The sequence below is a fragment of the Haliotis asinina genome, chromosome 5 (genome assembly GCF_037392515.1).
Source record: "Haliotis asinina isolate JCU_RB_2024 chromosome 5, JCU_Hal_asi_v2, whole genome shotgun sequence".
NCBI classification, from domain to species: domain Eukaryota; kingdom Metazoa; phylum Mollusca; class Gastropoda; order Lepetellida; family Haliotidae; genus Haliotis; species Haliotis asinina.
In genome coordinates this window covers 27,204,920-27,217,831 of record NC_090284.1, presented here as the reverse complement: position 1 = coordinate 27,217,831, position 12,912 = coordinate 27,204,920, and the positions used below count along the sequence as shown (strand labels likewise).

Genomic DNA, 12,912 nt, shown 5'->3' with positions numbered 1-12,912 from the left:
TGTGTCTAAAGTTTAATTCCTTAGGTTGCTAACACTGGTCTCTTAAATTGAATCTACATCATGAAGCTGACATCATCTACACTAATTACATAATCAAATTTCAAACCGTAATGTGTTCATTTGAAGACATATTGGTTCCTTCCGGCATCCATATCACAGTTCACTTTCAAACAATCGTACTTAATCATCGACTAACGTTTGCGCATGAGAAACAGGACCCACGTTGAAACAAAACAGCATCATGACTTCATGGTGTTTGTCATCGTGGCTCTACTAGGAAGGATCTTGTCCACGGCATCGATCACCTGTTTGCCTGGCTCAGTCTCCGTTATGCACATACCTCCGTTTTAAAGCTCAAATACTGCGGAGTTTGGACACACGCTACCATAACGCCATTAAAGACTCAACAACAGTTTTCAACCAGCGATCGGCAATTACCCGTAGATATATGAAAGACGCGTTTTCTTTCAATTCTGTCCACAACAAATTGCACAGCGCGTAAACCCAACGCGTATTGTATTCAGTACTCACTAGTTCCTGAATTACATCAGCAATGGAAATCCAGTTACATACAACACCAAAAATGCAAATTGATTATGAACCCTAGATGACCTAAAATCTTTCCACCGTCTTCACGCACCATCAACATTTCAATGGCAACGTTCATCGTACTTTTGCACAGCAGTCTCTATGATGAGACACATAACAGATACGCCCAAACCAGCCAAACAAGCTATAAACGCTGACGACAAGTCCACCACTGTAATAGGCTCAGTCTTGGAGTCAGTCTCAGGTATACACGTCTTCTTCTTTGGTGCCCATTTCTTATTCCATAACGATAAAAGACCTGCATCAACCAGTGTTTGGATTCTGAAAGAGACACCATCTGTATTAGAAATCCACAACGCTGTCTTGGCACATTATATACTCCCCAGGCAGTTGGGACTGATAATACGATGGGCCGTTATATTGACAGCCAATGATCGAGGGAAACATTGAGCAAGCACTAGTTGCCTGGATGTGTGCGCTAAATAAATATCCTATACCATAACATAGCATGACCATACCGAAACTGACAAGAAAAATATAGCAAGCCATTATCAGACTCGCAAACACTGATACATACTGATTAGTACATATGCATTAAAAACAACGCCATAATAATTAGATGTTTTTAGAAAACTCATATACAGACATATCACTTCATAACCTTCATAAATGCGTGAAATATATCAGTGTTCATGTTTGTTCGTCGAGTATTTGAAAGGTATATAACTTTATGAAATATAAGCAGTACATTTTGTAACATGTTCAGTATGTTACAAGCATATACCTGTGTGACATCATTAGTGCTAATGGAGAGTGACGTGGGAAAACAAAGCTTGAGAACAGCGGCAAAATTTCCTCATCCATGACACGGAGGCCACAGTGTTCACTCATGAAGACATCAACGCTAGCTCGTGACGATATCAAAGCGAAGCCGCCCTCGTAAAGCTTGTTCCGTTGACGGGTCCACTTTTGGTGAGAAGATTCATTCGTACTTGCGGTTTGTGACAGTGATATCTTCTTCCATATCGCTTGAAACTCTGGATTTGTCGATGTCTAGAACAAAAATATCACGAAGGTTCCCTCCCAAGTTTGGCATGGTACATGTGGTACCTGATACAGCAGATTGTAAATGTCACTAATTTTGTATGAATATCAACGATATACTATGACTGATTTATTTAATAGCTAGAGTTCGACAAGAATTATTTAGTCACCTGTGATGTGGACAATGGAGACATATGAAGTCCCTGTCATCATTTCCGTTTTACATAGAGTAGAGCTATCACTGACAAGTCAAGTCAGTCTTCTGTCATTGCTTTAAAAGGCCACAGGCCTGTAGTTCACATGAGAACTTAGTGGTCATTTACACATTCTTTTTAGTAACAATCTTTGTCTTAAACGCATAGATGGACAGTGCCCGATTTTGAAATTAATTAGTCTTCTAAACGTATATCCGATTTCCACTGATGAAAACAAATGTTGACAGAAGTAGTGAATTCGACCATGACTTGAAATACATTCCTTCATTCATTGTGTACATGATTGATGATTTATTTTGAAGCTTTTATTGGTGAAGCAATAATTAGTTTCACACACCATTCCTGCAGACGATGTCTCAATATGTGTCGACAGTGTTTTCATAAGACAACATAATGTGCATAAAGTTCACGATCTATAAACATGAACACGACAAAGAGGAGTTTGCAATATCATGGATACATACTGAAAGACAAGAAACGATTTCTAGGACATCAGAAGTACATGGGCATTTGATTTTCGTTTCGAGACCATGTCTCTATGTTGACAGACCGAGCAAGTATATCCCATCGAGACATATATTTATAGCTATAAAACAATACCTAGGGATGTTTTATTTACAACTGTATTATGTTTTAAACATACTTTGTTCACAGACATTAGGAACAGGTTCTCCAACTTAGCATACCCTCTCCTTGGTATTTAGATTCAGATTCCTGCAACTTTAGATGACAGATAGTAGACAAGAAACCAGTGCTTATACAGAATATTATCAATATGTTATTCAAATTTTATATGGCCGCATTATTACACGATATTGATTTGAGGCAAAGAAATCGTTGGCACCACACATCGCTATGACAAAGAAGAAGAGGTGTACTACTGTTTAGCTTACAATGCTGTTGTTGCTGGATGTGGACCCCACTGTACGTTCATTGCAAGTCAATAGTTGTACTTTTTACACGGTTACTCCGACAACCAGTGTGCACGGTATTAAACGGATATGAAGTCCACTGACTCCTAGAGTGTTAAATACTGAAGGAGAAAAGGACTTTCCCGAATTCTATTTATATACTCCAAATATAGAATTTACGTTCAGCTATTTTAGGTAATCCAAAGTAATTCCCAGTGAACTTGAATAAACCCTACTGGTACATTACATATATAACGACACATGTAGACAAGCCTATGTTTTGTGTACCTTCATGATCTGCTCAAGAACGCTGCCATCTTCAATGTCAACTTCAAATTCTTCATTTAGTGCCAGTTCTTTAAGTGTTTTGAATGGGATTTCATCATTATTGGTTGACAGTATTGCGACGAGGCCACCTATATAGACGTACGTCATTATCATGGTATACAGGCACCAGAAGGCCAGTAACAGTCTGCCTGACGTCGACCTCGGTAAGTGGGGAATACCTGAAACACAGCATCTAATGAATGAATTGAAATCCTAGTACAGGGAAAGGGGCAGTAAGCATGGGTGCTTACATAAGCTGTTGTGTTACATAATACATAAGCTGTTATGTTTAACCTGTCACAACTCTGTTACATTTAACCCCTCTAAACGAAGTATTGGCGATGGGGTAGCCTTGTGCTCAAAACGTTCGCTCGTCACACTGAAGATCCGCACACGGGTACAATGTATAAATCCCATATCTGGCTCCGTGTTCTCGGAACAAGCTTAAGTTTTTACTCAAATTGTAAACTGATTTTGACAGTTTTGAAATTTTAGATCAACTACATTTTTAAAATAAAAAATCCCAAACAACTTGAGTAATATATTCAGATGTTGTCTACTATTTGTAATTTAAGATCAATTTCAGTGCATTCTTGAAAATGTTCCTCAAATTTGAGTAAACACAGTAACCTAAGTCAAAACTCAGATTTCAGTTTGTTTCGAGGAATCGGGGTTGGTGTCCCCCGTCATGATATAGCTGGAATTTTGCTAAAAACAGCGTAAAACATTCTCTCTATAAAATATACCGGTACTAAATATTAATGTGACATGTCTCACATAAGTCATATTATCTGCACCTGTTTTCTTTGTCAAGGATCGCATGTGTATGGGTGTATTTCGGACCTGCAGGATTAGGAAACAACTGTGTTTGCCAGCTAACGTAATAGGATATCATATTTTGTACAACCAATATGTTGGTATGTCAAATACGAAAATCGTGTCAGGTTCAGTTTCTACAAATGACCATGTAAATCTGAGGCACACTCGTGTGTTAATCTGAGGCTGAATGCCTAATGTGACAATATCCCCCCCAATGCAGTTATATAGTCAATAGGTATATTATTTCTTTATGTCTTGTAGAATTATGCCAGCTTCTTATTCATAAGAATGTTCCATACCTTGACGGAGGGGGACAGCAAGGCAATTCAGCATCATCAGAGTCAGTGTGGTCCAAATGGTAGGTTTCATTTTATCCTCCATAGAGGAGATACGAGCCGATTCAGAAACGACAAATGTCAGATACACAAACACAGCAATGATCAGACCGCACAAGTAAACATCTGTCTTGAAGAAATTGTTTAGAAGCTTCCATTCCAATCCAGACTTTAGCTTTGTTTTAAACACGACAACTGATTCTTCATAATTGAAAAGGTAGCTGTAAGACAGCACTTTCAACCTGGCCTCGTTGGGACTGTATGGCGAAATGGAAAGGTCAGCCTCCTGCAGCAAATACAACTTAGGTTATTTTACATTATTCTAACCATTCATTCTAACGTCATACTTGTGCAGTCAGAACTATGCAAATCTGTTACAATGCATTTACAAAGCTACCGTGTAAGCAATAGTTTGCAAATGAAATCCAAAGTTTTCACAAATACGTTAGACAAACGCTTCATTTCTATTTAATTGATTGTCTGGTATATATTTTTTCTGAAATCACATTTGGATGTAGAAGATTTTGTCGTATACTCGTTAATGTATTAATGAGATAAAAACACATAATCACAACAACACATATAACAGGCGATAAAAGCATTAGGTTAAACATTTACCCCTCTCTGTAGCATGCCAACGACCCCGGTCCAGTTCCCGTCTGCCTGTAAGACACCCCAAGACCTGTCAGGTGGCTGCTCGAACCTAAATCTAGATAATATTTGATTTATTTAATCTATTGGATATATGAACACACACATGGAGGAGTGACAACACTGCGCATTGGGCACGTGGTCCATGTATATCAGTGTGGGAACCCATGAAGATCAGGGTTAGAACCGGTCTTTAGTAACCGGTAAGAGGCAATTAAGGCTGGTGGTGTACATCGATGCTCATGACTGTCTGATCCAGCCTCGATTACATCACATACCGCCACCATATCGTTGGAATATAAACCTTAACTCACTCACTCACTCACCCACTCACACACAGCACGTTGAACAGTATTTCATTTTTAATGATATGAATGCTTTTGAAAAGAAAACCCCAAATTTATGTAGGTCATACTCGCAACATGAACGAATCCGAGATTCTAGCCAACTATCTTTGGATTCTGGTGTACCTGTATGTAACGGACGCTTCTCATCATTGGCTCCTTAGACGACAAGACTGCATGTGGACTCTTCACATCAACGCTCGGACATGACCTTCGTATGGCGGTGTACAACTGAAGGCTATCCGTATACAACTGTGAGACCTGAAGTTTTTCAAACCTACCTGAAATTCATTTGTTCAGCTAGGACATCCAGAACGTCTCTGCATATTCCAGTTATATCAATACTCCCATTGTGTATGCTTTCTTTTGTAAAAGGACCCCACTGAAAGAATTTAAGTCATTGTCAGAGTTTGTCTCATGTCATTAGGCAAATCATTTTCATTGTCACTTTGACTTCTTACAGAAATAAAGGATGTGGATAGGGTCCTTTATAGTCCTCTAGAAATCAAATTGGATTTTACTTTCGTGGTATGATGTCATACAAAATTGCAACACATTCTATTTTGACATACATTGTTTCCTGTTATAAAGAAAAAGAGAGCAATGTCTCATTCTCTTTTCATATCAGTTTATCTGATATCTTTTACAATAATCGTACAACGTTTACCTCATGTTATTCACTAAGTAGAACTCCGCCTCACAAAGTGCCCTCGTCTCAACTAGTTCTCTATATATCATCTCTTACAAATCATATTGCATGCACGTAAGATAGGAATGAAATCTGCCTTGTGACACTTAACCTTGAGTATTAGAACGAATACATGAATTGTTGAGGCACAGTGCGCTGTGCAAGAACCTTCATGTCCGTAAAACAAAAGCGTATCGTGTATGTTACATGGGCCCCATGTAGCACCAGGCGCTCGTAAAGGCAGCATTCCTGATTTTTACACTTTCAATGAAGGTCGATTAAACGCTGTCAACAAATTATTATTTTCAATCATTATGATTCTTTCGTGATGTTTTTTCAGGCATTGTTTGTGTATGAATTAGTGATGTGGTGTCTGTGGATGTCTACGGAATTGGGGCAAAATGAAACCTTGAAGAAATCAGCGTGCAGTGGCCGCTACAGTGTTCAGAGTGTCATGGTCTCTGGTACATCGAACAAGAATGGAACAAGTATCAATACAGGTCAGAGGCATGATTACATGACACGACGCTCCACGAGGAGCAAATTAGCTGCTGCAAACTCACACCACTTCAGTTCGAGTAATCGTCGCTGGTCACGGGTTCAAACTAGTCCAACCAACTAGTCGCCCACGAATCGTGGCAGGTTCGGCGTAGATCGCTCATGGCACAGGATGGAATCAGTGTGAATCACCGACCCATTCATATTGTGTAAGGAAGGGCCACAAGGCAGCTTTATGGGGCCGACATACTGACAGGCTGTTCTCTTTAATTTCACCGGCCCTTGAGACAAAGCCGTGCTCATCATGCATGGATCGTCACTGACTACCTCCAGCAGCACAGTATCTACAGTACTGAACACCACCGCCAGCAAACACATTAGATCTTTACCTTAATAAATACGTCAAATGCATGGTACTTACGAGGAACACATATAGACCACGCTTCCGAACTTGGCAAAGATGTGACTGTCTCAAATTGCAATTGGGAAACTCATACGCAGCATGCACAGACGAAGACATAAATGTTTGTCAAATCGAGCTGTTACTCACTACTGAACCAAAATGGTCAACATCGGAATTTTCCATCTCATTCCAATCCTCTTTCAAGATCGAAGTATGTACTACATACAACACCAAACACAGCTATATTGCTTATGTGAACTCAGTTGGATGTACTAGTAATAATTTCTTCAAAAAGAAACAAATACTGTCAATAATATTGATAATAGCTTACCTCCATCGCAAGCACTATAATAGTTTTCCCATTGAGGTCGAATTTAGTATTGTTGAAGATATCATCGCCTGGTTTCACCAAAGCCTTTTCCCAGAATCTTCCACGTGGAGTTGATTTGATAATGTGCACTTTTTGCTGCAACAACATCATATTATCAGCATACCGTGAGAAATAATACGATGAAGACTTCGACATGAACATTGACGATAAACAAACAAATAATATTATGTTCCAGTCCAAGATTATCATTTATACACAGAGAGAGAGAGAGAAAGAGAGAGAGTGTGTGTATGTGTGTGTGTGTGTGTGTGTGTGTGTGTGTGTGTGTGTGTGTGTGTGTGTGTGTGTGTGTGTGTGTGTGTGTGTGTGTGTGTGTGTGTAGCACAAATTTCAATGAAACTATAGTGCTTGCTCAAGGTGGTGATATATGTTTCCCTCGATCATTGGATGTCAATCGCAACGTCACATTGTATATTCAATCCCAACTCCTAGGGAAGTATACAACTCTTGCTACCTATCAGGCGCACCGAGTTTATTGTGGCTTTGGTAAAGAAAACGACCTGGAGTTCAAATGCTGGAATACCTTTGTGTTGTTAGAAATTTGCACACACTGCGCTGTCATTATGTTACAGGTTTAGGACAGGTTATGGAACTAACCACATCACACTCTGTGTTGTATCTATGAGATACAGCTATGTTGCCCAAGTTAACACTTTCACTTGGGGCTAATGACAGATGATGCGACAAAACAAAGAGCCATCGTGAAAGATGACTTAGGGTTGTATTCATACCAAACTGACCATCCACATACTGTATCTGAAATTAGATGCAAATGTCATTAAAATTACATGTCATCAATCATGAAATCAATAGATAGAGAGATGATAGAGTCCATCTGCTATTGATTTTTAGTTGGAAAAGGTTTATATTTTTCGTAGAAGACGTTTCACAGACATGTTTACATCTTTGGACAACTGACTGATTTTCTGTTGTCAATGGCTACACAAGGAAATGTGCATTGCATTTATATCTGGAACCTGGTCAGTTGAAACACATCGCAGTCCTGGTGGTAATATGTATATCTCTGTGTGAATCATACTTCTTGTATTACTTTCTCCATCGGATATTCGTGCAGGAAAACAAGAAAGGTCAAACTGTTCCATAACTCCTCTAAGTTATCCCCCTCTAATAGTTGTGTGATACAACCCTCCAGTTGAGCATAAAGGGAGGCGACATCCAGGAGAATAACTTGGACACCATGACAGCTGAGGTACCTCGACGCTTCGTAGGCTTGTTGCACTGATAACATCAATGAATTACTGAACATACACTTCTATGAAAATGATAACATGTTATACATGACAGGAAGAAACTCACAAAGACCGAGATGTACTACCGATGTCACCTTAAATTTTGACACAATCGCTCACTCACTCAAAAAGCAGACTTGTGTTTCTAGCTTCAGATCACAGGATGCTTATATATTGAGTGTATGAGCGTGTTGCGGTGAGTGAACGTCGCATTGAACAATAAACATTAATCGCGGCACTGTATTTAAGCTTAACGCTTCAACCCCTTGATAACGACGTTTATTATATAAAATGATGCTTTCTAAATGAAATATTACCACTGAGAGTGTAATTAGGCACATTTCTATTGCTGGACAGTACGTTTCTTACCTGACTTATTGTCGAACACTACTGTTACAAACTTTACATCAGATGGAAGTAGTCCATGATAGCTACATCCTTTCAACTTTGACATGTTTTGCGACAGATCATGTTCCCATGTATAAGCACATGTCATAAATAGACACCCGTAGAGTGTAACTGCTGACACATTCTTATACTGCACACCCGCATCCCAGCCGCCTGCCATGACGATGTAGCAGTGTTATAATGAGGCGGTGTATAGGCCATGACGAGTGGACATACTGAAATCAATAAATGAATGAATATTGCCTCAACTACCTCCATTACGATATCGTGTTTGCTTGCAACTGATATGTGTTAGAAACACAAATGTAGAAGCAAGGGATTTCTCCTTAGAACAGATTCATTTTAGGAATATTCTCACGAAAGCATCGTCTGGCTCGGAAAAGTATTTCGGATAAATTCCAAGTCCCTGTCGCCAGGAGGTACTCACAGTGGTGACATGCCGGATTACCTATAACAAGAGAACCATGAGGTCATTACTGAATCCTTAAGACCACAAGCAGCTTAACTCAACATCTCTACGTCCATATTTCAATTCGACATACCTAAACGTACATTCAACAAATCAATGCAATGCAACACACATCATATTTGGGATTACACTTTCTCCGTCAAGTACAGAGCTGGGACAATTTGGAGTTCAGTAGCATTTGATTAGCTTTGACGCCACGCGCCCAGAGAAAGACGCCTAATCACCAGCACCCAAAGTCATCGATGTAACCTACACAGCCACTGCGTTTTCCCCAAAAGTTGACACATGGTTCTGTATGTTACAGTTGGCACGATTCCCACTGCCGAAGCTATGAATACACATAATATGGTCTCAACACAAAACAGTACTAGAGTTTGTACTTTTAGTGGGAACCTTTAATCCCCAAAATTGCATTTGACCGCTTTCTAAAAGGCACCGTGCATGGACGCTACATATTTCTACAATATGTCTAACGGGATACGCATTAACCACTCGGCACCGTCCTCCATCTGGGATACCCATATTGTTCCTGCTTGGCATTTGACAGATGAATATGTCAACACTAATCGGGCAAACTTTGATGTAACAGGAATGTCCCGGATCAGGATTTCATACAAAATGATGCAGCAACACAAAACACATAGTATTACTGAAGCTTGTATTATAGACGTAATGCCAAGCACCGTTGTGTTGAAGTTCAAGAGACGTAGGCAAATAGTTCGAGTTATTCGAGTTTCGGTACAATCGGGAAATGCTGGCAAAAGAATGAATACGCAGGGACCAAACGTTTTTACACCGTGACAAATGTTTACACAGCGGTATTTGAGTGTATAAACATCTGGCTACATGTAAACTCATGTGATGGGAGTGTGAATACAGTATCGGGTTCACGATGGTCACTCTCTCAACTTACACTCAGAGTAACAATGTGAGTTAGCATTATCAATACTGCCATGAAGTGAATGTAAATCGAGCAATAGTATGCAAGGCCTTTACATGCAAACACACAGGATGGCTCGACACATGTTGATTTGTGGCAAATCTTGTATTAAGCGTACATTCACTGTTGAAACAAGACACTGCACTGGGTCGGTTAAAATGTGATCGACTACATGTGGTCCCGTCACACCAAGGTGGTTAATAATACTATTTTAATGAAGGTTTGATAAGTATATACTGATGGGAATGAATGAGGAATGAATGAATGCTATATATGTATATAGTATGTGTATGTTTTATTGACAGTGGATTTTGTGAGAGCAATATTAAAAGGGTACGCACGCTACTATTGAAATATCAGTATCTTGTGTGTTCCACATGCCGGATCACTTCTTCTCATCGAGTAGAGATACTTTGGATCAAATCCTTGGGAACAGCCTCTTGGAGAGCTAGGACCATGGCGCCCTTTGTCTGTGAGGCTGAAAATCGCCGGTTCTCAAGCGACGTCCAGGAATGTCCCAGGATGTTCAATGGGGTTTAGAGATGGACCTTTTTATATCCACGGTGGAACACTGATGTTGTTTTTCACCAGAAAATCCCTGCATACGAGAGCGCTGTCGTTCTGAAACGCGAAATTCCCACCTGTTCTGCGCTGGACGGGAACAAATACTGGCTGCAGCACTTCATTTCTGTAACGCAAACCTTCCATCTAATCGCATCAGATCAGTTCTCCGATCATGGGTGACCTCGCCCCATCAATGATCCACCCTATATCGATCATGCTGTTTTACAGTATATAGGTGATGACGTTCGTGAAGAAGTCGCCACACACGGATTCGATCATCTGCGAAGTCCAAACTGAAGCGGGACTCATCGCTTTAAGCAAGGTATACCGCCAATACCACAAATGTCTAGTCAAATCTCTTCTCAGAAATCTGTGTTCTGCAGAATTCCCATAAATGGGCTACGTGCTTTTATGTTATTGCTCTGACCTCAGTGTTAAGTTTCGAAGCTCATTTGGACTGGTTTCGTAAGGTAAATGGGACCATGACCACGTCCTCTCTTCTACCTGTCAGGCGGTATAAGCTCCACAGTAGCCATATCACACTGATTTGTTAAAGTCTCTTGTTGTCTGATAAATAGATGTCCCACTGCTGATACTCCTAGTTGCCTGCCATTTCTCGTTTTCAGAAAAGTTTCGGCATGGCATGATTTTAGGTTTCGGATGAAAAAAGTCGCCCAAATCCCACGGCGCTTTACGTTTCGGTGAAACGGGGCTGCCGTGGCGACTGGGACCATAGTGTGGCCCAAGCATAACATGTGCAATAACATCACAAGTCAGCTCGTATGATTCTAAATGTTATATGCTCATTATGTTTTGGGAAATTGCTTGTTGTCAATGTCATGTCTTTATCGTTAAAACTGCGGAATACTGCCCGAATAAAGTGCATAACAAGATTTCAGTAACTGCAACATCAACCTTTGCGCCAAAGCGGTGCATTGCATCATAGTCTATAATACCACAATACCCCGTGAAGATCAGGGTTAGAACTGGTCTTCAGTAACCCATCCTTGTCGTTTGAGGCGATTGATAGGATTGGGTGGTCAGACTCGTTGATTTGCTTGACGCGTCATTATATCCCAATGTCGATCACATTATTGTCTGGTCCAGACTCTATTACTTAAAGATCGCATAGAGTTGGAATATTGCTGCGTGCGGCGTAAAAGTAAACTCACTCACTCATTATAATACCAAAGGATATGCTCTTCTGACATTAATCACTGCAAAAATATTGAGAAGCAACGGACTTATCAATAACAGCTTTGCTCGCCATGTTCATACAGGAGTTATTGAATAATGGTCTCCGCCGACGTTAGCACTGTGACCATTACTCCACTGCATTAATGTAGTTGCTCAAATATGCACATCACAACCGAACAGGCAGCAATCACTTCTAGACAAGAATCGACATATTTACCCTCATTCATTCACGACAAAACAAGTATTTTTATCAAATGTTTTCCTTATACACTGCTTGATTTATAGTTTCTAAAACCGGTGTTCTGGCAACACTACCCTGAACTCGGTGAACCAGATGCTGTAATTTGTTTAGGGTGGACCTTGTCACAACACCGTCATATTCTAAGCTATGATGTATAAGTGATTACATTTACTGGGTGGAGACAATCCACCTATTGTTATAATATTTACAGATAGGGGACAACTCCTCGTATTTAAATTGATTAATGTGAAAACATTTCATTTAGGAGATAAACATACTGTGTTGGAAAATCAGAGGTATATAACGGAATTATAATAGCTGTAAATTTGATTTAAAACCGAAAGCGTAGCGTGAGGTTTTAAACACAAAATTTAGAGCTATTATAATTTCGTTATATACCTCTGATTTTCCAACACAATACGTTTATCTCCATTCTACCATCACTGTGTTATTCAGATTTAAAACAAATACCTCAAGTGTTGGAAAAAATCGGAGGTATATAACGTGATTATATACCTCTGAATGACTTTGATTAACCAATCATAATCCAGTATTTACTGATTTCATGGTAGAATATATAATGAACTGATGATTAATTGTAAATATGAACTGTGCTGTGCGTCAAACAATATATATATATATATATAAAACTCGATTTGGAAGCTACT

The 12,912-nt window shown here is 39.7% G+C and overlaps 1 protein-coding gene across 1 annotated transcript; it reads right to left on the bottom strand.

Annotated features, from left to right (window-relative positions):
- Nucleotides 1-650: 650 nt before the first annotated feature.
- LOC137283822 (probable glutamate receptor) lies at nt 651-8,993 on the bottom strand. The gene is made up of 10 exons (XM_067815507.1): nt 8,795-8,993; nt 8,215-8,414; nt 7,776-7,931; nt 7,116-7,250; nt 5,477-5,577; nt 4,819-4,909; nt 4,165-4,486; nt 3,008-3,225; nt 1,334-1,602; nt 651-870 (listed from the first exon to the last, which is right to left on the bottom strand). The coding sequence occupies exons 1-10, from the start codon at nt 8,991-8,993 to the stop codon at nt 651-653; spliced, it is 1,911 nt and encodes a 636-aa protein (XP_067671608.1).
- Between the last annotated feature and the right edge of the window lie 3,919 nt (nt 8,994-12,912).

Excerpts from the sequence above, each read along its gene's own strand:
- LOC137283822 (XM_067815507.1), bottom strand. The coding sequence starts at position 8,993 with ATGGCAGGCGGCTGGGATGCGGGTGTGCAGTATAAGAATGTGTCAGCA. Across the intron at positions 7,251-7,775 it reads GATACAACACAGAGTGTGAT|CAAAAAGTGCACATTATCAA; the intron begins GTGGTTAGTTCC and ends ATGTTGTTGCAG. Across the intron at positions 4,487-4,818 it reads TTGGCATGCTACAGAGAGGG|GAGGCTGACCTTTCCATTTC; the intron begins GTAAATGTTTAA and ends TATTTGCTGCAG.